The 24,426-nt window shown below is 43.0% G+C and overlaps 1 protein-coding gene across 2 annotated transcripts in view; it reads right to left on the reverse strand.

Moving 5' to 3' along the window:
- Positions 1–1,604: 1,604 nt before the first annotated feature.
- OTUD7B (OTU deubiquitinase 7B) overlaps positions 1,605–24,426 on the reverse strand; it is a 61,115-nt gene continuing 38,293 nt past the window's right edge. For both annotated transcript variants that reach the window (XM_055401606.2, XM_055401605.2), the window contains exons 3-12: positions 24,043–24,231; positions 21,949–22,176; positions 20,394–20,495; positions 18,121–18,248; positions 11,980–12,092; positions 10,165–10,292; positions 9,461–9,610; positions 8,761–8,875; positions 7,713–7,797; positions 1,605–6,497 (exon numbers count right to left, since the gene is read on the reverse strand). In XM_055401606.2, the coding sequence (XP_055257581.1) occupies positions 5,289–6,497; positions 7,713–7,797; positions 8,761–8,875; positions 9,461–9,610; positions 10,165–10,292; positions 11,980–12,092; positions 18,121–18,248; positions 20,394–20,495; positions 21,949–22,176; positions 24,043–24,231 (2,447 nt within the window). In that variant the 3' untranslated portion in view covers positions 1,605–5,288. The remainder of the gene's footprint in view (positions 6,498–7,712; positions 7,798–8,760; positions 8,876–9,460; positions 9,611–10,164; positions 10,293–11,979; positions 12,093–18,120; positions 18,249–20,393; positions 20,496–21,948; positions 22,177–24,042; positions 24,232–24,426) is intronic.

The raw sequence follows: 24,426 nt of genomic DNA on the forward strand, positions 1-24,426 counted from the left end.
TAACTAGGGTAGGTATGCAAAAATCTACCTTTAGATATGAAAAAGACAAAAGAAGATACAAAGTAAGGAATTACTGAGCTGCTGTTTTATTGATTTTGAGTTTGTACAGAGGCAGCAGTCCTTAGGTGGGGTCCCCAGTTTTCCAGTGACACTCAACTCTCCTCCCCCCAGCACACACACCCTTCCGGCCTCAGTTCTGAAAAGTTCCTGTCTTGGCTGCAACTGTGGAAACAGTGAAGATGTTGCGAGACAGGGAGTCCATCTGGAACAAAGAGGCATACACCTGCTAGGAAGGCGTCCCAGAAGCCTGATTCTAGAAGTCCTAAAAGCTGCTACACTCCCCATCCCCACCTGCATTCCATCAGCCTCAATCCCTCACGGGAAGAAAATATTTCCCAAGGTCTGTGGCAATAGAAAAAGGTGTGTACCACAATTTAAAAATCCATTACCCACTTTCCTTCTCCCCACCACCCTTCAGTCAAGAGCCTCATTCTATTCTTTAATACTTGAGGGGTAGGAACAGCAGGAGACTAGAGAAAACATGAGGGGGGATGGGGGAAGGTCAGAGCCAGAAGAGACGGCTGACTTGGATCAGCATCTAACCAGGAATGCAAAGGGGACAGCAGCTGAGTGTTAAGTAACAGGAGGATCCCCCCAACCACCCCACACACACCCAGACACCCAGTGGAGGTTTAGTGGATGAAAGGAAGGGTGGAGAGGCAAGGGCCTGTATCAGATTTTTCCATTTTCAGAATCCTGGTCTGGTTGCAGGTTTGTGCCAGGAGTGAAGGCTGCTGGGAGGGGCAGCTAGAGGAAGGAGGTGGAGCTGAGTGACTCACAAGATGAATCATAGATCCAGTTATAAGCACAGAAAGAGGCCACGGTCCTCCCCACCCCCCGCTCGTCTCTGCGCTACTGGCAGCCAGCTTCCCTTCCTCTTTTTAGCACCCCTTACCCAAGTGGCCAGTAAAGGGAGGGGTTGTGGAGAAAGTCTCCATGGAGGGTATCATAATATTTTGTTAATCCACTTAAGTTCAGGGGGCAAAACAGCCTGTGATTTCTACAAAGTGAAAGAAACAGACTGCCTGTATGAGTCACTGAATCTCTAGTTGAAGGGCCTGGAGGGAAAAGGAAATTAGAAAGATCTGTGGTGCAGGTGATTCCAGGACGGGAAGGGACTACTAAATCTGTCTTCTCACCTGTGGTGGTGGGTCTGGGGCACTGACTCCTTGGAGAAAGAATGGAATGCAGAGTCCAGAGGTGTCGGAGTGACTTGGGGACAATTATCTTTGAAACTCCTTTATTGGGAAAGATAAAATGTGACTGGAACTTTGGACATGTGGCTGTTTAGAAAGTGGTAAGAATAGCAAAAGTTAGGTTCTCAGAAGTCATTCAGAACCAGCTCCATCCTTTTCAGCTCAGTATCACTCCCAAACATGCACTAAAAAGTCATTGCTGATTTTTGTTTAGTTGGTCTGTGAGCTTTAGTTGCACTTGAGAAGAAACAGCCAACAGCAGAGGGCAGGAACTCCCCTCCAGGCCCCACAGAGCACTGAGCTGAACACCATCCCACTCCATAAAGAGACTGAATCTTTAAAAAAAAAAACCTTTTAATATCATCATTTTATTTCGCTGTAGAATCCAGTGTGAGGGGAAAATGTTTGGTTAAATCTTGTAACTCTCCATCAAACCAGCATAAATTAAAAGGAGGAATCTGGAGGCATGTCCTATAGACCTATCTGCTCCGCCAGGGCTGAGACGGAGAATCTAGGGTGGGTAGAGGGGGTGGCACTGTCTGAATCAGAAAGGGGAAACAAGAGCCCTGAAAACCTCCCCTCTCCAGTAACAACCCTCAGTAGGTACCCCAGTGCCTTGGGTTAAAATAACTAAGTGCACTTATTTAAGCCTGAGAGATGATATCCCTCAATTAGGGTTGAGGGGCCTGCCTCCCCCTTCAACCACACCCTCAACTAAGGAATTTGGCTCCTTTTGAGTGCATGTCACATACCCCTCTCCTCCCTTCTCCCCAACACAGTAATTGCACGTGGTTGCCTCTTCTACTCCCTCCCCAAATACTGTAATTTCCCAGGCAATTTTTCACCACCTTCCCATCCTACAGCCATCTCAAAAAATAAAGCAGAACAGACTTCACTCATCCTACAGAAAAACATCCATTGACTCAGGGTCCCTCATCTTTAGAATGCAGGGTTGTTTTTTTTTTTTAATGCCTCAATAAAGTTACCTTCCCAAATTAAAAACAAAAAATTCTTAATGAAAAAGCTATAGGGTCTAAATAACCTCCCCCACCTCTTTTTTTTTTTTTTTTTTTTACCATTTTCACCCCCTTGGGCACCCCTCAGAATTTCCACCTTTTTATTTGAAAAGAAGTCAAAAGGGATTTGGGTTGGTCAATTTATAAATCAAAACAGAAGCAAACATGACACAAGGTTTCCGTTTTTGTTCATTTGTCCTCAGTTTTTAAAAACAAAGGTATTAACTAGACTCTAATAACAGATCAAATCCAAACACAGCAGTCCAGTGGAGAATTAAAAGTTTCCTGGTTTTATTCTCTGGGAAAATCCCTGGTCTGTTTTCATTCCTATTGGTCCAGGCCAAAATCCTATGATATAGCTGGATGCCTATGGGAAAGCTAGGTGAGCTGTGCAAATTCTAGGTGTGAGTCTTAGTCACCTGTTGTTTGGGTGCATATTAGGCGACAGAAGTTCATATGGTGGTGGTCTCACCACGTTGTTCTAACCAGACACGGGGTGAGGTGAGCAAGGCACTCACTTTGGGCACAGAATTTAAGGATGCCTCAAAAGCCAGTGCTATTTTAACACAATATATTCTGAAAATCAAAACTAATATAAAAAGAGCCACAGTGAATAAAGTATCAAAATTTTAAATAAAGACAAGATTCAACCCCTCCTTGCTCAATTCAGCTTTTCATCCCTCACTCTAACCCCAGTCCTGCTGGATCCTGTTTTAAAGATTCTGATATTTTGCTCATGATGGATTTTTTGCATTAATTTTTTTTTTAAATGCTTCATTAAAACAGTATTTATCTTGACTAGTGAGCTTTTGGCATCTCCTTAAGTTTTGACCCTGAAGGGAATGCTCCTCTCACACCAGCCCCAGTCCTGCCTGGAAATACAAATATACCCTCCTTTGGAACCTATCTCCTCCTTTGACCTCATTGCTTCCTTAACACATCCATTTCCAAATAAAAGCCTAAGAATTAACAGCCATGGAAATTATTAAATCAACAGACAATCAGATTTAGAAAATAAGTGGCTTTTCGAGTTTGTTGAGGATTCCTAAATTGTGAGCAGTTCCATTGAAGAGGACAGTCTTGGCTGACTTTGTTATTAAGGGGGAGGTGGGATGACAACTTTCCTGATTGGTCAGAAGCAACACATGGCATACACAAGTCCCCCCAACGCACACCCCCAGCCCATGTCTGCCTTGGATCAAATGTGAGGAGTACATTCCACAGGATGGTTTAAGAGTACACACCTCAAAAGGGAAATCCAAATACAGAAAAATAGCCCCAATTAACACTCTAGACACAGTAAGTACACTTATTCCCCTTCTTCATATGCACCCAGGAGTGTATACAATTGCATAGTTGATTTTTTTTTCCCCCAGAAAGAAATAATTTAAAGAAAAGGGAAAATTGGCCCAGGATAGGTCCTCCAGTTTAAAGCTCTTAGAAATGGTGCTGGCCAGAGCATAGGCTGTCCAGACTTGTGCTTTGTGCAAAATGCAAAGGAGCTCCCCCCACTACTGTGTCCACAGACCCACTCCCACCCTCTGGAGAAAAGGATGGTTTGGGGAGAGGAGGGAGATCCAATGACAGATCAGCTCATTGGGAGTAATCTGTGATCTGTGGTTATAGTTCACTAAAATATATATTTCTCTAACTACCTCTTTATAAATTGCCCCAACCCCTACCCCAAGTTTCAACATCAGTCCTATTATCAAAAATATCTCTTCTTACAAAGTATTTTTTTAATTATTTTAATAAACTAACCACAGATTAAGGTCAGCTATGGCTTAACAAAAAAGCCGGGATGTTAAGTTCATTCTCCAAAAGTAGAGAAGAAGGAGAAAGAATCACTTAAATAGGAGGGAAAAAACTCATTTTTTAAAATGTTTTTTGCTTGCTAGGGTCTTTTTGCTTCTTTTCTTAAAAAAAAAAAAAAATCCAAAAAAATAAGTTGCTTTCTACAGAAATGCAGCAGCAGAGGATGGTAGTGCTCTATTTAGGTTTTTGGTTTTGTTTGAAACAGTCTGGCCAAAAGTCTGTCCTCCTCCCACCCCCTCCCAAGGCGCACTCAAATGTGTGGTTATTGCTAGTAGTTAAAAAAAGATCACCTCGGCACCAATTCACCTGGAAAAAATTCAACACACACAGCTGCTCTTATCATTCTCTTGCCTTCCCCAGAGGGAATTTTTTTTGTGTTTTTTTTTTTTTTAATAAAATTAAAGTCTTAAAAAAAAAATCACAACCTTCTTAGCTGAGCTCAGCCCTCAAAAAGGATGAGGAAAAGATAGGGGGCAATCGGCAATCTCCTCTCGAACTACAAGGGATGACAGACGGCTGTTTAGAAGGAAATCAAACTTCAGAGGAAAAAGATTCCCCCTTTAAGTTCTTGCCTTTGCCATCTCACTAAACCGATTTAAGCCATCCCCCTCCTAATAAGCACCCAGAAGCACACATTTCTGCCTTGTCTTTTCAGATCCTTCAGAAGGAAAAATTTATCCAACACTAAGCATCTACCTTAATTCAAGTCAACAGCAAATCTAATTTCCCAGTTTCCCTCCACACTCCCAACTCCACCACCGTGTGCTTTTTTCCAACCTAAAAGAACTTTGGTCTGTTTTTTCTTTTATTGACTGAGAACCTCCTTTGCCAGTTCCTCCCCCAGACTTCTGCCCACCTACCCACCCCCACACACCAAATCTTCCCTTACACTTCCCCTTAGGCCTGGGATGGACCCAAGGGGTTATGACACACAATTATCATCTTTCTCCTCTTGTACCTCCTCAGTACCATCAAGTCAAGATCGGCAAAGGACCAGTATAGCCCTCGAGGCACCATCCAGCCCTGACCTGCTCTTGCCAGCCTGGCAGCTCTTCAGAGTATACACACTTAAAGAGTTTCTAGCCAGGCTCACATCAACATTACTGCATTCGCCCCATCAACATGGGAGCTGGGTCTTATGAGCCAATTAATTGAGCTTAACTTTCTTTGTTTAGCCCCCTTGCCCTCCAAGGGTTCCCGTTCAGAACCTGTGCACCAGCAGCTCCCCACCCGGTTCACGTTCCCTTCTCCTCAGTTCTTCCCTGTAACAGCAGGAGCAGAAGTTGTTTGTCTCAGGGTGTCCGTAGAAGCTGCAGTTCGGTTGTTTGCATTTGGTCTGGGTTGGGGGAAGGCCCCGGGGACCTCCAGCCCATCCATCTGGCTCAGGGGGCTCTCTGTAGCCGTTGCTATAAGAATCAGCCACGCGGAAGTGGGGTGGTAACGGTGCACCCCTGTGAGCTCCATCCTTGGAGTGACTGCCTGGCTCCAGAGAAGGGATGCTGTCCTGGTGGGGGTAGGGTCGCCCAGGAGGGCACTGTCTGGGGAAGGTGGCATACGGTGGTAGGCCCCCCCCACATGGCCCCCCTGCCAGCTGCCTCCGGGGTTCCTGGCAGTGGACTCCACCCCCAGAAGGCCGAGGGATAGTAAAGCCACCAGGGTAGCCAGAAGAGAATGCCACTGCCTTGGATTCTGCTGGAGGGGCAGTCAGCAGCTCCTCCCCGCCATCTGGCTCTGGCTTTTTGGCTGGAGGAGGCCCACTCCCTACCCCTCCATTCATGATCTTCCTCTCTGTCTCCTTCTGCTTCTGCTCTGCCAGGAATCTCTCCTCAGCATCAGTGAGGTAGCGCTGGATCATCTCCTCCTGATACTGGTGGCGGTGACCCATCTTCAGGGTGCCAACAAAAATAAACTTGCCCTCCCCTTGCATTGCAATCCTCATAATGCTCAGGCTTTGCATCACCTCCTGGCTATACTTGCTCCCTCCGTTACCAACAGACTCAGACGTGGGCTTCTCAGATACAGGCCCATCCCCAGCTGCCTCCTCCTTGCCACCCTTCCAACTCTTCAGTGAGTTTTTCTTCTTCTTCTCCAGGGTCTCAGTGCCACTGCTTACCCCCGACCCCGTTCCCGTCCCTCCAGGCTTAGAACCCTTGCTGTGCATCAGGCCTCCCATGTTCTTCTTGAGCTTGCTGCCCAAGGTTTTGCCAAAGCTGCCCAGTTTGTTAGCCACAGAATCTGCTCTCTTCTTGTCCTTTTCCCGATCTCGCTTTGACTTCTCTTTCCGCTTGCTGCCCTCATTGCTGGCAGAGCTGCTGCCAACTGACTCCTTGTCTGATTCCCCAGACTCAGGAGTGGACCGGGGCTCATCTCCAGCTGAGGCTGTCGGGGACTCAGGCTGGGCCAGTGGAGCCTGGAAGAGACAAGAAGATGGTTGACAGATATAGAACGGATAAACAACAAGGTCTTTCTGTATGGCACAGGGAACTATATTCAATATCCTGTGATAAACCGTAAAATGGAAAAGAGCCTGTGATAAACTGTAATGAAAAAGAATATCTAAAAAAATGTCTATATGTGTATAACTGAGTCTCTGTGCTGTACAGAGGAGATTGGCACAACAACTGTAAATCAACTGTAATAAAAAAAAATTAAATTAAAAAAATGTCTGACAGTTATTCCATTGGCCTAGGTTGAAGGAAGCCCCCAGGAACCTCCAGCCCATCCACCTGGCTCACGGGGCCTCCTGCAGCTGTTGCTGTAGGAATTAACCATGTGGAGAGGGGTGGTAACACCCCTATGAACTCCTTCCCTGGAATGACTGCCAGGTTCCAGAGAAGCGCTGCTGTCATGAGGGGAAGGGTCACCAAGGAGGGCACTGTCCTTCCCCAGCTCGACAGCTCTCCCATGAACCAGGGAAAAATGTATCTAATGTCTAGCTTTTATCTTACCCCCTGCAATCAGAGGCCCTTCTGTAATAAGGAGATAGCAAAATGAAGACTGGATTTTGCTCTTCTAGAACAATGTGCAACTATACAAATACATAGCCTCTGGGTAAGGTGGGAGAATATTCTGTAGACACTAGAACGGCATTTATTATAAATTTCTTTATGCCAGATTCTACCCAAAGTTAATCTCAAGGAAGTTCTGAATAACCACCCCAAGTCTTAACCATTCTGCATCCGCTTTCAGACATTCAGCACCAGAGTCCATCAGTTGGCCCTTGCTCCTGTGTTCCTGTTCTACGGATAATGACATCCTCAGAACCTACTAGATCAGGAGCTCTTTAAGCTATTCTGTCTCTTCTAGTGCCCAACACAGAGGTCTATGTACAGAGGGCTTAGAACAAAGTAATAACAATCTCAAATTCAAGCAAACTTCTCCTGAAGACTGTGTTTAGTATCAGAAAGCACAGCCTGGTTGCTGAAAAGATGTAGAAAACACGGGCACTAACAGGCAGAAAGGCAGGAAAAGACTCTTTTGGAATTTATCCGGTATTTTCCAGTCACTCCTGATTTTGAATCATAAGCCACCATCCAGAAGAGACTCAGAAGGAGACCACCACCAGATTTCCTTGTTCTCCCTGACATGAAAAGAACATGCCAGGGTGGAGTGGGAGAAGCCTCACCTGTGCATCGGAGGACACTGGGATCCACTTCACGTTCATGTAGCTGTGCAGCAAATGCAATTTGACCTCTAGGGATAGGATTACACTGTGAAAAGGAGAAAAAAAAGAATTTCAGAGAACTGTGGCCTTTAAAAAGCAAAGCAGTGTGATCCAGTTAGGAGGCAGGGTGGGAGAAGGCTTCGTGGCTGGGAGCTCAGGGCTGATTTGAATTATGGCTGCACCATTACTAAGCTTTATAACCTTGAGCAAGTCACTTCAACCTCCCTGAAACTCAGTAGGGGTTGATAATGAGTATAGTTAATAATATCTATCCTGTAGGGCTGTTGCGAAGATTAAAATAGTATTGAGAAAGGGCCCAGCTCAGGGCCTGGAAAATGGGAAATACTTACTGTAACAGTAGCCACTATTATTGTTGCTTTATTACTTAGAAGGCGCTTTTGACAATTACGTGAGAACTTACTTAAAAAGTCATAAACTCTTTTCTTTTTTTTAAACCCAATCTTCTCAGTTGGCTCCAGTTTCAGGAGCCCAAAGAAGGCAGCACTGGATAAGAGGTGAAGAAGGAGCATTTACACTCCTAAGCTCTTCACAGAAAGCTGTGGAAGTAGGAGGAAGCCAACTTCAGGGAAATGGGGGTGGGGGTGGGGAGAACATATTTTTCTTGCCATTTAAGTTCCCCTCAAAATGCAAAAGCCTAGAGCAAATGATTTTGGTCAGCTATTTAAAACCTTTCTCGTTTGGGCTGGGAGAAGTGTGATCTGATCATCTCGATTCTCTGACCACTGTTCTGGGGATTCTGTAAGAACACTCCTCACGCTATAAACATATCCCAGGATTCCCTTCTGTTTCATGGGGAGAAAAAGCAGCGGCAAGAGTCCAGGTGCCCAATCTGTCAATCTGTCTCCCACCTCTCTGTCTTCCCAAAGACACTGGAACTAGGATGTGACCATCTTCACCCCTGAGCTGAGGAAAGGTCCCCGGGAGACGGACACTGCATGTGGAAGAGATCGCAGCTACAAAGCAGACAGAAAGGCTAGGCATGCCTCACCTCGCCAATCGGACATTGTCATTGTCATCTTTGCCCCACTCCCAGCCCTTTCCAGGGTCCACAGCAAAGTGCAAAGGCAGCAGCTTATGCTCTGAATCTGTAAGTGGGATCACAGCTGGGGAGGAAAAACACACATGATCAAGGAGTCTCCTTGAGGGAAGAGGAAGGCAACTGAACACTGATTGACTCCAGTAAAAAGGCAGCTGAATCATACCAAAGGTCTCTAACTACAGTCACATCTCAGTTCTTAATGATGAATTGTCTTAGCAGAAAAAAATAACAGGCAGGTTTTCCCTTACTACTCAGAACACAATTTAGGCCACTTATCTCCAGGAATTCCCACCAGTCGGCTAGCACCCATGATGTCCCTGCCAATTAAAGTGAATTCAAGGAATTCAAAGTCATTATTAAGGCAAATAGAGCAAAGCATCATTTGGAAAGTTCTTGACCTTAATGTATAAGCTTCTTTACTCCAGATCAGGGAACACAGGCTGAGTTTTCCCCAAAACCTTTCTTTTTTAAAACAAAACAAAACAAAACTCTGTTTATCTTAGAGCTTAAGAAAACAGCATCAATACGCTCTGTCTGTGCTTGCATGTCACTCAGTTCTTTCCTGCTACATCCTCTCTCATTTCAGTTCTTCTAAGTGAAAATGAAGCAGACCAAAAGACACCAGAGACCCAGACACTGCATCCCGCACCTTGTTCCTTGGAATTTTCCTTCTGCTCCATGGACACAAGGGCAGAAAAGTGGGCCTGATCGTAGGCGAGCACCAGAGGGGAGCGGTGGCACTGGCTGGCTGGAACCTCCAAGGGTAGATAGATTCCCCCAAAGGGAATAGGGGCGAATGCTGCAGGAAATCACAAAGATTATTATTAAGGCTATATTCTTGCAATGAAGGCAATGGCAAGCCACTCCAGTACTATTGCCTAGAAAATCCCATGGATGGAGGAGCCTGGTGGGCTGCAGTCCGTGGGGTCGCTAGGGGTCGGGCACGACTGAGTGACTTCACTTTCACTTTTCACTTTCACACATTGGAGAAGGAAATGGCAACCCACTCCAGTGTTCTTGCCTGGAGAATCCCAGGGACGGGGGAGCCTGGTGGGCCTCCGTCTATGGGGTCACACAGAGTCGGGCACGACTGAAGTGACTTAGCAGTAGCAGTAGCATATTCTTGCCTAGTGGGAAATCTCTCCACCCAACTCTGTCAATTGAGTCCCCCTTTCAGTCCAACCCATGTTTAATAATTCTTTCCTAAGAAGTTTCATCAATTAACCTCAACTGCTTTACTCTGACTCTGTGAGAACTGTGCATTGTTCTAATTTACACCGTTTTTCCCCAAGGGTCATATATCCCCCTTGCAGACAGGGCTGCTCAGGATAGAGTGAGGACTGCTTGACTCACCTTCCCCCCCAGAGTCCCTCAGCATGGTGTCTGCCACGACGACGATGGGCCTCCTAAGCACGTGGGCAAGGACGAAGACGTGGAATTCCTCTAGACTCTCATACACGGGCTCTTCTGAACTCTCCACCCTAGAGATGCAGGAGGAGAAAGAATGAAAGGGATGCAGTGGAAGGTAGAGGGAAGAAAACAAATCAAGAGACCTCTGAAGACCAGTTCTGCAAAGAGGAAAAAAATATGTCCATTTCCTGTTTTCCATTCTGAAGGCTGCCATAGACACAGCTGATTATTTTATGCTAGCGTGGCTATTTCTACCTCCATTTCACAGATGGGGAAATTCAAGAAAAGAAATGTGAAAGTTTGAGAGTTAAAGTAGTGCTCAGAATTAATCCCTCTTAATACCTATCTGGTTCAACAACCTTCCCCTACTCTCTTTATCCAGTAGATCAATATACAACTGTGTAGCCTCATTCTGCTTATTACCTTACCCACCACAACCACCCACACATCACATTCATCATGTCCTATCAAAAAAGAAAAACAAAAAAGGAAAGAAAACAAAAACCCCTTCTTCATGTTACCTTACTTGAAGAACAGCCTCACTCATCTATTGGCTAATACTTAGTAGCTTAATCAGAAATCTGTGAAATATTTACTGTTCTTTATATTGCATCTTCAGCTAATCACCTGGGCCGACCAATTCCATCTTTAAAGTGTCTCCTCTGGCATATCTGCAGCCACCACTCCTGCTCACACCCGTGTCCCCCCTTTCCTGGAGTACTATTACTCCCCTTCACTTCATCATCCATTCGGCCGTCACTGTGCTCAAATACATCAATTTGCTCCTGTCACTCACATACTCACAATTGAGTGGCTTCCTGCCCCCTAAACCAATCTTATTCAACATTGGGTGCTTGCTACAAATGCAGATTTCTGGGCAACGCAACTGTACTTCCTTAGGGTGAAGGTCCAAAATTCTGCATTTTAAATAGACTGCCCAAATTATTCTTATACACAATAAAGTTTGGATAGGTTATATTTTTTAACATTTTACTTTAGAAAAATTTTTAATTTTAAACATACTCAAACTAGAAGGAATAGTACACTAAACTCTCAAATATCCATCATTCAACCTCAATAATCACATATACATGGTCAATCTTGTTACACCTAGATATATTTCCCTAGGGATCAGCCCCCACACTCACTCCACCCCACCAGATTATTTTGGAGCAAATCCTAGATATCATATAATTTCATCCATGAATATTTCAGCTTCAATCTCTAAAAAATAAAGACTATTTTTAAAGATGTCCACAATACCATCAATATCACAATTTAAAAACTACCATAATTCCATCAATATCACACTTTAAAAACCTAACAGTAATATAGACATTATTCACATTTCCCCAATTGTCTTACACATGTCCATACATGCCAACTGGTTAATGCATCTCTTAGGTGTCTTTAAACTTAGGTTCTTTCTCTTTTCTTTGCCTTTATTTATTTAGGAAACCAAGTCACTTGTCCTGCAGTTTCCCAAAGTGTGGACAGAATACAATTTCAATTCCTTAGTATGGCACACAAAAATCTGGACTGCCCAGCTTCATCTATCATTCAGCATCACATATTCTGTATTCTGGCAATACTGAACTACCTGTGGTTCCCAGAACATACCATGCTGTTACACCGTGCTGCGCCCTTGTCATGGATTCTCTCCTGTCTTTCTGTCCAACACCCTCTTAGGATAGAACTCTCTGGACACTGAGGACTCAGCAAAGATTACTCTCTGCTCCTCCAGTTAGATATACTTACCCACCACAGTTGGCTCCATTGGTACCCAGATGCATGCGGGGTTCACTTGAGGCTAGCTTGATCAGTTCATTCCATTCCTTCTGCCACTCATCCTCTGTGTATACCAGCCCTGACTGTGTGAGAGACGGGCAAGGTATAGTAAGCAGTTAGAGGCCAAGTTCAAAAGGAAATAGCCACTCCAAGTCACTCATGTTATTCCACTCTATGCTCCTGTCTTACAATTTGTACTACAAAGTCCAGTCTCTTCTCCCTTTTATAGCCAAGATCCATGAAAGAATAGTCTATGATCACCCTCACACTTCTTCCATTCTTTTCCAACCCACTGTAATCCAGCTTGTTTCTGCCCTCCAGCCTATGCCCCTTACCCCTACACACTACCTCCCCAAACTGACTGGCTAACGACAGTGACCTTCTAATTGGCCAAATTCAGTGAACTCTTCAGTTCTCAGCATTCATGTGGCATTTGATCTCCCCCTTAAACTTTCTTTTCCTTCAGCTCACAAAACACTACTTTCTCCAACCTCTCTGAACTCTATCTTAAAAATATTGATGTTGTGTCAAATAATTTTAGCCTTGGTTCTATCCAGGTTATCTCTTCTACTATCATAATCTCATCTACTGCTATCTACATGCTCAGGACTCAGACATCCTCCTCTCCAGCCCAGACTTCCTCTTCATTTCTATGTTGACATCCAGCAGCCTACTGAAGGCTGTCACCTGCCCATGACTACCTTACACTCTGTTCTGTCAAAACAGAACTTCTACCTCTTCTAAAACTTACTCTTCCTGTTTTCCAACCTTTGTAAGCAACACTATCACTCAAACACCCAATTAGAACTACCAGGGAGTTACTGATGACTCCTCTCCTTTCACCCACCCCACACCTGGATCCCTTTAGTCAATAATCATTAAGCACGAGCTACTGTAATAGATGCTGGTTTCACTACTTCCAGTCATACACTGTTATGATCCATTTTCCACAATGCTACCAGAAAGATTTTTCTAAAATTAAAATCTGATGATGTTTGCTTCCTGCTACAAATTCTTTTAAGAATTGTTATTATCCATTAGATAATCGTACACACTCTTTAAGCACAGCATAAAGACTCCACTCCCTGGGCTCTGACCTACCCCTCTAATATCATTTAATTAGTCATACTTCCTTGAATGCACCATGTCCTTTTTTATACTTGAGTTTTTGTCTAGGTTTTGCCTGAGACAGCCCACTCCATATCCACCTGGCGAATAATCTCTCAACTGTCAGGAAAGAACTCAAGTATCATTCCTCTATGAAGCCTTTCCTAAATCTCCCTGGTACATCAACCACTCACTTCTTCCTTTGTGCCCTCCCTGCTGAACTGCTATATAGACTTTATCACAGAAGTCACAACTGGTTACTTTGCTGTAATCATATACTTACATGGCCATCTCCTACTACCACTCTCAAAACCCAGGACCATGTTTTAAGCAATATGCTTAGCGCTTACCATGTGATCAGAAATCAATAAATACATGCTCAGTAAAACTATAATTTTTATCATAGGAGTGGAAGAAATAACACAAATAAGCTTAAAATACTATATAGGCTTTAGGATGTATATGATGGTTTGGAAGAAAGTCTATCTTGTTAATTTTATTTGGCCTATATAAGTGGTTTAAAAAGTTAATACTTTTTTTTTGAATATTTATTTATTTATATTTGGCTACACTGGGTCTTAGTTGCAGCACTCAAGACCTTTGATCTTCATTGCAGCATGCAGACTCTTAGTTGCGGCACATGGGATCTAGTTCCCTGATCTGGGATCAAACTCGGGGTCCCTGCATTGTGAGCTCGAAGTCTTAGCCACTGGACCACCAGGGAAGTCCCAAGTTTATACTTTAAACACACATTGACAGAGTAGAAAGAATCACACTAGAAACATCAGAACAAATGTAAAAGGAATTAAAGAGCTATTGTGAGAGTATTTTACTTTAATAATAAAAACAACAACAAAAACACAACAAAGCTATTTTCAATTTATATAATTCTATAACTTTTTATTTCAACTCAAAGTAAGAAGAACGCACAGTTTATACATGGGGCGCTCTGTTCATTCTGATAAATGGTCCCGGATATACATTCATGAGGCTGTCTCCCTCTCCCTCACACCTATTTTCGCCGCTGTTTTTATACATACAGCCACTAGGTGGTGTACCCTTCTAGGCTGAAATGTTCTTACTGGGTTTTACCACCATTTTCAACAACAAAACAGGGAGGCCGAGGAAATCAAAACCAATTTAATTTGTTTGGTGTTTGGTACTGGCTAAAAGTAGCTCCCCAGTCCATCTCCTTTCCCCACCCCCACTATAGTGCTATAAATCGTCTGAGCTAAAAGAATTACCTCATTTCCATATGGAACTTTCAAGGTGCTGAGCAAAAGGAGTAAAAAGACTACTCTTTCAATATCTACTATCCATGAGGCATGTATGTCCATTTGGGGACTCTGAAAAGGAAAAGGTGGCTGACCAAGAATATAATTTCGGAATTTCTGAGTCTCCTGGCTAACTACCATCATCATCTGCTGCTACTGCTGCTGCTAAGTCACTTCAGTCGTGTCCAACTCTGTGCGACCCCATAGATGGAAGCCCACCAGGCTCCCCCGTCCCTGGGATTCTCCAGGCAAGAACCCTGGAGTGGGTTGCCATTTCCTTCTCCAATGTGTGAAAGTGAAAAGTGAAAGTGAAGTCGCTCAGTCATGTCCGACCCTTAGCGACCCCACGGACTGCAGCCTACCAGGCTCCTCAATCCACGGGATTCTCTAGGCAATAGTACTGGAGTGACTTGCCATTGCCTTCTCCGCCATCATCATCTAACCCCCCTTTATTTTTTTGGCTGTACTGGGTCTTTGACGCGGCGTGGGCCTTCTCTAGTCGCAGCAAGGGGGGCTACTCTCTAGCTGTGGTGCACAGGTTTCTCATGGTGGTGGCCTCTCTTGTTGCAAAGTACTGACTCGGGCACACGGGCTTCCATAATTGCTGCTCCTGGGCTCTAGAGCGCTGGCTCAGTAGTTGTGGCTCATGAACTCAGTTGCTCTGAGGCATGTGGACTCTTCCTGGAGCAGGGATCGAACCTGTGTCTCCTGCATTGGCAGGCCGATTCTTTACCACTGAGCCACCAGGGAAGCTCCTAACCCCACCTTTAAAATAATAACTATAAACAGCTTAATATAGCTGGAATTGGTATCTATCCTCTGACTGTGGCTGTCATGTCTGCTTAACTAAATGCCATGATCTGGTTTGGCCTTTTCCTGTCTGAAGTGGTCAAATCTAAGGTTCAGGTTTCAGTTCAATGCAGTCACTCAGTTGTGTCCGACTCTCCGCGACCCCATGAATCACAGCACGCCAGGCCTCCCTGTCCATCACCAACTCCCGGAGCCCACCCAAACCCATGTCTATTGAGTCGGTGATGCCATCCAACCATCTCATCCTCTGTGGTCCCCTTCTCCTCCTGCCCTCAATCTTTCCCAGCGTCAAGGTCTTTTCAGATGAGTCAGCTCTCCACATCAGGTGGCCAAAGTATTGGAGTTTCAGTTTCAACATCAGTCCCTCCAATGAACACCCAGGACTGATCTCCTTTAGGATGGACTGGTTGGATCTCCTTGCAGTCCAAGGGACTCTCAAAGAGTCTTCTCCAACACCACAGTTCAAAAGCATCAATTCTTCGGTGCTCAGCTTTCTTTATAAGCCAACTCTCACATCCATACATGACTACTGGAAAAACCATAGCCTTGACTAGACAGACCTTTGTTGGCAAAGTAATGTCTCTGCTTTTTAATGCGCTGTCTAGGTTGAGGCCTGGCGTGCTGTGATTCATGGGGTCGCGCAGAGTCGGACACAACTGAGCAACTGAACTGAACTGAACTAGGTTGGTCATAACTCTCCTTCCAAGGAGCAAGCGTATTTTAATTTCATGGCTGCAATCACCATCCACAGTAATTTTGGAGCCCAGAAAAATAAAGTCAGCCACTGTTTCTCCAACTGTTTGCCATAAAGTGATGGGACCAGATGCCATGATCTTTGTTTTCTGAATGTTGAGCTTTAAGCCAACTTTTTCACTCTCTTCTTTCACTTTTATCAAGAGGCTCTTTAGTTCTTCACTTTCTGCCATAAGGGTGGTGTCATCTGCATATCTGAGGTTATTGATATTTCTCCGGCAATCTTCATTCCAGCTTGTGCTTCATCCAGCCCAGCGTTTCTCATGATGTACTCTGCATGTAAATTAAATAAGCAGGGTAACAATATACAGCCTTGATGTACTCCTTTTCCTATTTGGAACCAGTCTGTTGTTCCATATCCAGTTCTAACTGTTGCTTCCTGACCTGCATACAGGTTTCTCAAGAGGAAGGTCAGGTGGTCTGGTATTCCCATCTCCTTCAGAATGTTCCACAGTTTATTGTGATCCACACAGTCAAAGGCTTTGGCATAGTCAATGAAGCAGAAATAGATGTTTTTCTGAAACTCTCTTGCTTTCTCCATGATCCAGCGGATGTTGGCAATTTGATCTCTGGTGCCTCTGCCTTTTCTAAAACCAGCTTGAACATCTGGAAGTTCATGGTTCACATATTGCTGAAGCCTGGCTTGGAGAATTTTGAGCATTACTTTACTAACGTGTGAGATGAGTGCAATTGTGCGGTAGTTTGAGCATTCTTTGGCGTTACCTTTCTTTGGGATTGGAGGTTCAGGTATAGTGTGAATTCAACAGTGAAGAAGACAAACTCTAGACTGACTCTAGCTCAGACCAAAAAAACACTCCACAAAGTCCAGCTCAGCTCACCAGAAAGCCAAGGGGTTTGGTGTCAATAAAGAATGCTGTTTACTTGGCCTTGACCCTGCACATTCATTTCTCTCAGGAATCTTCTGGGGCAAACTGGCTGATCAAAGATCAGATTCTGATCTTAATATCATCCAAATTTTAACAATTGAGCTCATTTTTGAGAAAGAAACATAAGACATTCTATTTCCATGTTTTAAATCTTCAGAACATAAAATTCTAATAATAATAAAACATTCAAACTCATGCTTTTACAGTTTTTTAGCAAGTAAACTGAATTTATGAAAAACAAATGGTATATATGGACGCAAATTTTTTTACACATTTACATTAATAAGAGTTGAAAACAAAAGTCCTTATTAAGTAAAAAACCAAAACAATACAAAAATCCTACAAGCTTGTTGTATTTCATTTTGCAAAAGACAGTTACTAAAGGCTTACTGAGTGCCTTATCAGGAAAAGCACAGTATTAGATACCTCCTCTACAGGTCCGCTGGTGGCTCAGAGGTTAAAGCGTCTGCCTCCAATGGGGGAGACCCGGGTTCGATCCCTGGGTCGGGAAGATCCCCTGGAGAAGGAAATGGTAACCCACTCCAGTATTCTTGCCTGGAGAACCCCATGGACGGAGAAGCCTGGTAGGCTACCGTCCACGGGGTCACAGAGTCGGACACAACTGAGTGACTTTACTACTGGTTTTTCCCGTGGTCATGTATGGATGTGAGAGCTGGACTGTGAAGAAAGCTGATCGCCGAAGAATTGATGCTTTTGAACTGTGGTGTTGGAGAAGACTCTTGAGAGTCCCTTATACTGCAAGGAGATCCAACCAGTCCATTCTAAGGGAGATCAATCCTGGGTGTTCATTGGAAGGACTGATGCTAAAGCTGAAACTGCAATACTTTGGCCACCTCATGCGACGAGTTGACTCACTGGAAAAGACTCTGATGTTGGGAAAGGTTGGGGGCGGGAGGAGAAGGGGACGACAGAGAATGAGATGGCTGGATGGCATCACCGACTCTGTGGACATGAGTTTGAGTGAACTCCGGGAGTTGGTGATGGACAGGGAGGCCTGCCGTGCTGTGATTCATGGGGTCACGGAGAGTCAGACACGACTGAGCAACTGAACTGACTGACTGACTACTACAGGTCTGCACTTCCCCACACCAGTTCTCATAACTCTATCAGAAGGAATGTACCCTCTGGTGGTATCTGAATTTTCCATAGGATTGTGAAGAGTTAAGAGCACCTAAGGAGGAAACATTTCCTATGGTAGGCACTGAGCATTCCCTTATGTAACTCTGAGAAACAAGGTGCTCCCACCCAAACTTCCTCACCTCTTTATTCTGCTGAGTCTGCTGCCACCTCCAGCGCCGTTTTAATGCTTCCTTCTCGGCTCCCTTATCCATCAGTGCATACAAAGCTTTCCGCAACACCAAGTCCCGATCGTGGAAACCCCACATCCCTATGGCAAGAAAACATAATGGTTAAGACACTTTTTGTATTGCTTCCCTGGTGGCTCAGTTGGTAAAGACTCTGCCTGCAATGCGGGAGACCTGGGTTCAATCCCCAAGTTGGGACGATCCCCTAGAGAAGGAAATGGCAACCCACTCCAGTATTCTTGCCTGGACAATTCCATGGACAGAAGAGCCTAGTGGGCTATAGTCCATGTGGTCACAAAGAGTCAGACATGATTAAGTGACTAACACTTTCACTTTCAAGACACCTTACCTTGACTCAACTCCACTTATTAATTATGATACACAGATTCTGGCATGAAGGATATCAGGCCTGAAGCCCAGGTTCAAAGAAACTCCTGCCGTAACTCAGGAGAAAGGTAATCAGGAAAGAAAAGATGTTCCTACTCTAGAGGCTCAGCAACTTTTGAGAGCCTAAAAGCAGAGGATAGACCACATCTACAAACTCCTGACATGAAGACTTTTTAAGTCTTTATTGAACTCGTTACAACATTGCTTCTGTTTTGTTTTGGTTTTTTGGCCATGATGCATGTGGGATCTTAGCTCCCCAACCAGGGATCGAACCTGCACTCCCTGCATTGGGAAGGGAAGTCTTTAACCACTGGGCCAACAGGGAAGTCCCAGAAAGCCTTTACTCTTGATACCAAGTCTAACAAATTAAAATATAGAGTAGGAATTCGCTGGCAGTCCAGTGGTTAAGAACTCCATATTCTCGCTGCCCCACACTCTCATTGCTGAGAGCCTGGGTTCAATTCTTTGACGGGGAGCTAAAATCCTATAGGCCACATGGCTCAGACAATATTTTTAAAAAGCTAAAAAATAAAACACAGAGTAGCAGCAGACAAGATGGGTCTGGCACATGGCAATCAGCATCAAAGCTTGAGGAATGGTTGGAAAATGGGGACATTTTTTTAAAAAACTAAGGCAAATAATATACTGAATTTTAAATAGATATAACAATTTAAAGTAAACAAGTCAATAATTATGTAATATCTTTGTATGGTGACAGACAGTAACTAGACTTAACACAGTGATTATTTTGAAATGTATAGAAAAATTTGAATCACCACGCTACGTGCCAGGATTATAACAGTAATATAGGTCTATTATACTTCAAAAACAAACTCACAGAAAAAGACATCAGATTTGTGGTTACCAAGGGCAGGGGGTGGGAGCAGGGAGAGTTGGATGAAGGTAGTTAAAAGGTACTAAGTTCCATATAAACAAGACTGAGACTACTGAGCACTTAGGATGTAACGTACAACATGATGCATATAGTTAACACTGCTGCACATTACACATGAAAGCTAAGACAGTAAAGCCTCAAAGTTATCATCATGAGGAAAAAATTTTTTTTCTATTTCTTTAATTTTGTGTGAGATGATGGATGTTCACTAAATTTACTATAATCATCTCATAATGTAAGCAGGTCAAATCACTATACTGTATATCTTAAAACTTATACAGTGCTGTATGTCAATTGTATCAGTACAACTGGAAGTGAAAAAAAAAGAAAGAAAAAGAAAAATACATTATTCCAGATTAGACATACACAATCTAGAGGGCTGGGATGGGGTGGCAGGTGGGAGGGAGGTTCAAGAGGGAGGGGACATACATATACCTATGGCTGATTCATGCTGATGTATGGCAGAAACCAATACAATATTGTAAAGCAATTATCCTCTAAGTAAAAATTAAAAATAAAAGGTACATTAAATAAAGGTTCATTAAAAAATAATATTAAATAAACAAGTCTCATAAGGGTCTGATGAAAACATATCTTTTTTATATACCAAAAGAATGAATATTAAATAGAATTGTATACATATACAAACAGTATACTACTTGCTTTCTGTTGTTCATTACTTTTAGGGGTCAATTCTCAGAGTGGGACTTGTGCTAAATCCCGTGCTCTCCATACAATTTCTCAACAAGACTGAACAACCAGGACAGGGCTCTCTTTTATCTTCTCCTGCACCAGCACGCACACACGCACACACACACACACACACAACCTTGCTCTGAACCATCACTTCTAAGAAGATCAAGGTTGGTTGGCTCAAGTGCTTCACATGTGATTTAACTATTGCTTCCTTTCTGTGAGGGAATGAAGCGCCATTCTCAAGACTCACCAAGAGAGGCTGCGTGCAGGAGGCAGTTTCCATCTCCAGTAGTTGCCAAAGGAAGGAGCCTTTGACAGGTGGGGTCCACACTCACCCACCAGTTCAAACGCCCTACAGAAACACGAAGAAAGGCAGATGAGCAGATTATCCATAAATCTCTCTACTTTTCTACTTCTAATACGAGACTCCAAGCTTGCCTCTTCTAGAAAGCCTACCTAGAATCAAACCGCCACTCTATTACTCTGTGTATCTTCTTCACTTATATCTGGTTCATCAAAATCTGGTGAGTATAATTAGTTAAGATTAGAGGGTCTTAAGTGGGGCCAATTTTGTCCCCAAAGGGACATATGGCAACATCCTGAAATATGTTTGGTTGTCCCAACTGGTGAGGGGGATGTTACTGGCATCGAGTAAGTAGAGGCCAGGAAGGCTGCTAAACACAATACACAAGGCAGCTCACACAACAAAGAATAATCTGGTCTTAGATGCCAATAGTGCTAAGACTGAACAACTCTGGGATGGATGATGAGGCCCAGGTCATAGACTGAAATCTGTGTTGGCTACCTGGTTTGGCTCTGATTCCTTCACTCTGGTCAGGAGACCAGCAAACACTATAGCAATAAAGATCAGCACAAATCGATCATCAGTAAAAGCAAATCAACCCAACACATATATTCAAAGTGTCATGCAAGTATCATCTGCATATATGACAGTAAGCATGTCAGCATGCATGTGGTATGATCTTAAAGACATGAGCAATTAGATAAAGTACTTAAAACACCTAAGAAAATGAGTCTCAGTTCTGTAGTCATCCTACAATTGTCGACCTGTTACATAAAGAAAATATTGTATGAATGATGCTTAAAAATGTTCTTCAATTACTGAAAAGTCTACTGAAAGAAAAATTGGCCTATAATCATACCAGACAAATGGCTAACTACTTAAAAATTATAAATAGATGTGCATGATTAGTATGGAAGGGTACAAAATGAAAAATAAGAGTTTCCTTTCCATGCTCCTAATTCCCATCCCCCAGTCCTTCTTCCATGGGAGTTAATACCCGATCACGTTTCCCAGAAATCCCAGCGTCCTCATCCATTATACCAACTAATTTTAACAATAATTTAAGGCAAACATAATTGTAAAGGTAAATAAATCTTTTGGGAAAGGTTTATATAAATAAATGTGACTTAGTTAATCACCACTGTGTATCATCTACAACACTGGTTTTTTCTGTTCACAAGGTGCTCCAAAGCCAATTATAATTCAATTGTATTTTTTTTTCAATTGTATTTTTTTTTTATGTATTGAATTTTAGGTATTGATTCCTAGGCCTTTCACATGTGTATCTGGTTTCCCTTCCATCAAACAGGAAATTTCCAGAGCAAAGTGTCCTGTTTTAGTGTCCTTTCTTTAACTTGAAGAAGCGCCTAGCTCAGTACACGTCTCTCTGACTGACCACTGAGTTTGACTGCCATCAATCAGCTTAGACTGGAAGCTGCTGGTCAAGCCCAGTCCCTCGGCAGAGGGGTGGAGGAGCACAGGGAAGGAAGCACTCACTGACCTGCCTGCTCCAAGGCAACCAGCATGGACTGCTCGATGAGGTCTCTCTCTATGAAGCTGCGAAAGTCTTCATTGTACACAGTGAGATCTGGAAGCTGGAAGGCACAGATGGGCATTTCCAGGGGGTGCTCACTGCTCCCCCCACCCCCACCATTGGAGGAGACATGGGACCGGGCCAGGGAAACAATGCTGGAGCTGGCGTGGGAGATGCCCCTAGACAGGCGTTTTTCTGCAATGAGAAATGGAGTCACCTTAGAACATACAAAACCCACTCAAAGAACTTTCCACTCATGTGGTGATCGTTTCCTCTTGACAAGGTTTCCACTCAGGGAAAAACTGTAAGTCTAACTGGCTACCAAATTTCACAACCCTCTTTCTTATGCCAAATATAACTGTGAAATATAGAAAGTGGCATTAGCACCAAATATACATTCCTCTGTCCACCCTTTTTGGAATTTGCCTGAACTTCTTCTCCCCATGACACTGTCTTCTTCCGCTTTCATCTCACAACATAACAGGGACCTATTCATTTGGCAACTTGGTCATTGTTTGGTGAGAGGAAGAGGGAATAAGGGAAACAGAATTCCATTTGGCTATCAACAAAGTGAATCAAATAATCTTGCTGATAATTTTTAGGGTCTTGGAGAATATAGAAAAAGGATTTCCATTATAGAAAATTAATGACATATGTATACTTATAGCTGATTCACATTGTACAGCTAAACCCAACACAACATTGTAAAGCAATTATCCTCCAATTTAAAATAAATGAAAAAAATTTTTAAAAAATTTTATTTATTTAAAAAATTAAATAAATTTTTTAAAAAAGAAAATTAATGACAAATCTTACACATTCAGGAACTTTCTTATCTACCATCAATAACATTTATTTATACTATTCACTACAACTTTTCTTGATGTATTTATCAGAAATTTACAGGTATAGTCAATTCTTACTTAACAGAGGAAGGCAGTAATATAGACAGTGCCCCCCAAATTATTTAATTTGTTTTGAATACATGGCACTTATAATTCTCCAGCAGATATTCCATTGTGATCGTAACTTGCTCAGTATAGTATTACAATTCATTTGCATGGCCTAAGTTATATAAAGACTATCAAAAGACCTAAAAATCATATTGAGTAGCAGATTTTAATCCAATATTTGCCAGGGATGATGCACAAAGTAAGTAGAGGCAGTCTAATGCTATTCTATAGGGATGTTGTTTTTTAAGCTTTTTTTTTAGGTATTTTAAAACTACCGCATGTCCATGTGAAAAATAAAAAATACTACCAAAAGGTTTAAAGTGTTAAAAAGAAATCTCCCTGTCATTCAAAATTCCTGATCCCCTCCCTAAAGGGGACTTTCTGTATCCTTGTACAATTTTTTTATGCACACAGAAGCATAGCTTTTATAATAATTTTTAAAACATAAACAGGAATATACTATACTGTTCTGTATCTTACCTTTCTCAATAAAGAGATTTTTCTAAACAAGTTCCATCATGTTCTACTTAATTCTTTCTAATGGCTGAAAGTATTCCACGATATGGATGATTACATTTAACCACTCCTTTACTAATGGGTATTAAAAGTTGTTTTCAAGCTTTAACTTTCAAGCTTTACACTACATCTTTGTGTCTACTTATGAATTATGTATGCATTTATTTAAAAGGATACACACACACAGATATACACACATACACATGATAAAATCTTCCTAGAAACAAAATTGCTGAGACAGAGTATACATGCATTTAAAAAACTGACAGATAGTAATAAATATTAACAAAGTACCCTCCAAAAGGGTAGTTGATAGTGATCCTTTGAATTCGTTCTGTGTACTTTATCTTGACAATGAGATTGTCACCCTTCTTCTCTCTCTCTCATAGTATCTGAAGAAGGCTTTTAATCTGGACAGAACTCCAGATACAAACAATGAGGGGTTCCAGCAGCTGGAGGACTGAGGTCACCACTGATCATTTGACTGGGGAGGTGGGAGAAGTAAGGAATCATTTTCAAAGGATCACTGGTTAGCAGCCATCTCCCTTCCTTTCTACTCCATATATAGAAACGGCCCTGGGTGCCCCAATACCTTGAACGATGTCATCCTGCCGCTGTAGGGTGGGCCGGGGAGGGCGAGTAGACTCTCGATCAGAAAACCCTTTCTCAGGGGTCCTGGAGCCACCACTCCCTTCACTAAAGGGTGGGGGCAGGTTCCCAGCATGGACCTGACGTAGCTGCTCGAAATCACTGAGGGCGGCACTCACATCCCAATTCTTTCCTGTCAGGACACAAAACAGAAAGTGAACTGGGTGCTGACAGTACAGGAGAGCTGAGGAAAGACACAGAACCATCTTTCTAAGCATCTCACCAAAACTAGCAAGCATATATTCATGCACACTCCGGTCCTCCTTTTCCTTCCCCTACTCTAATTTCTTTCAACACACTTCAGTCTGGAATACCGCAACTTCTTTAT

The sequence above is a fragment of the Moschus berezovskii genome, chromosome 4 (genome assembly GCF_049115385.1).
Source record: "Moschus berezovskii isolate FMDL1 chromosome 4, NW_MosBer_1.0, whole genome shotgun sequence".
NCBI lineage: Eukaryota > Metazoa > Chordata > Mammalia > Artiodactyla > Moschidae > Moschus > Moschus berezovskii.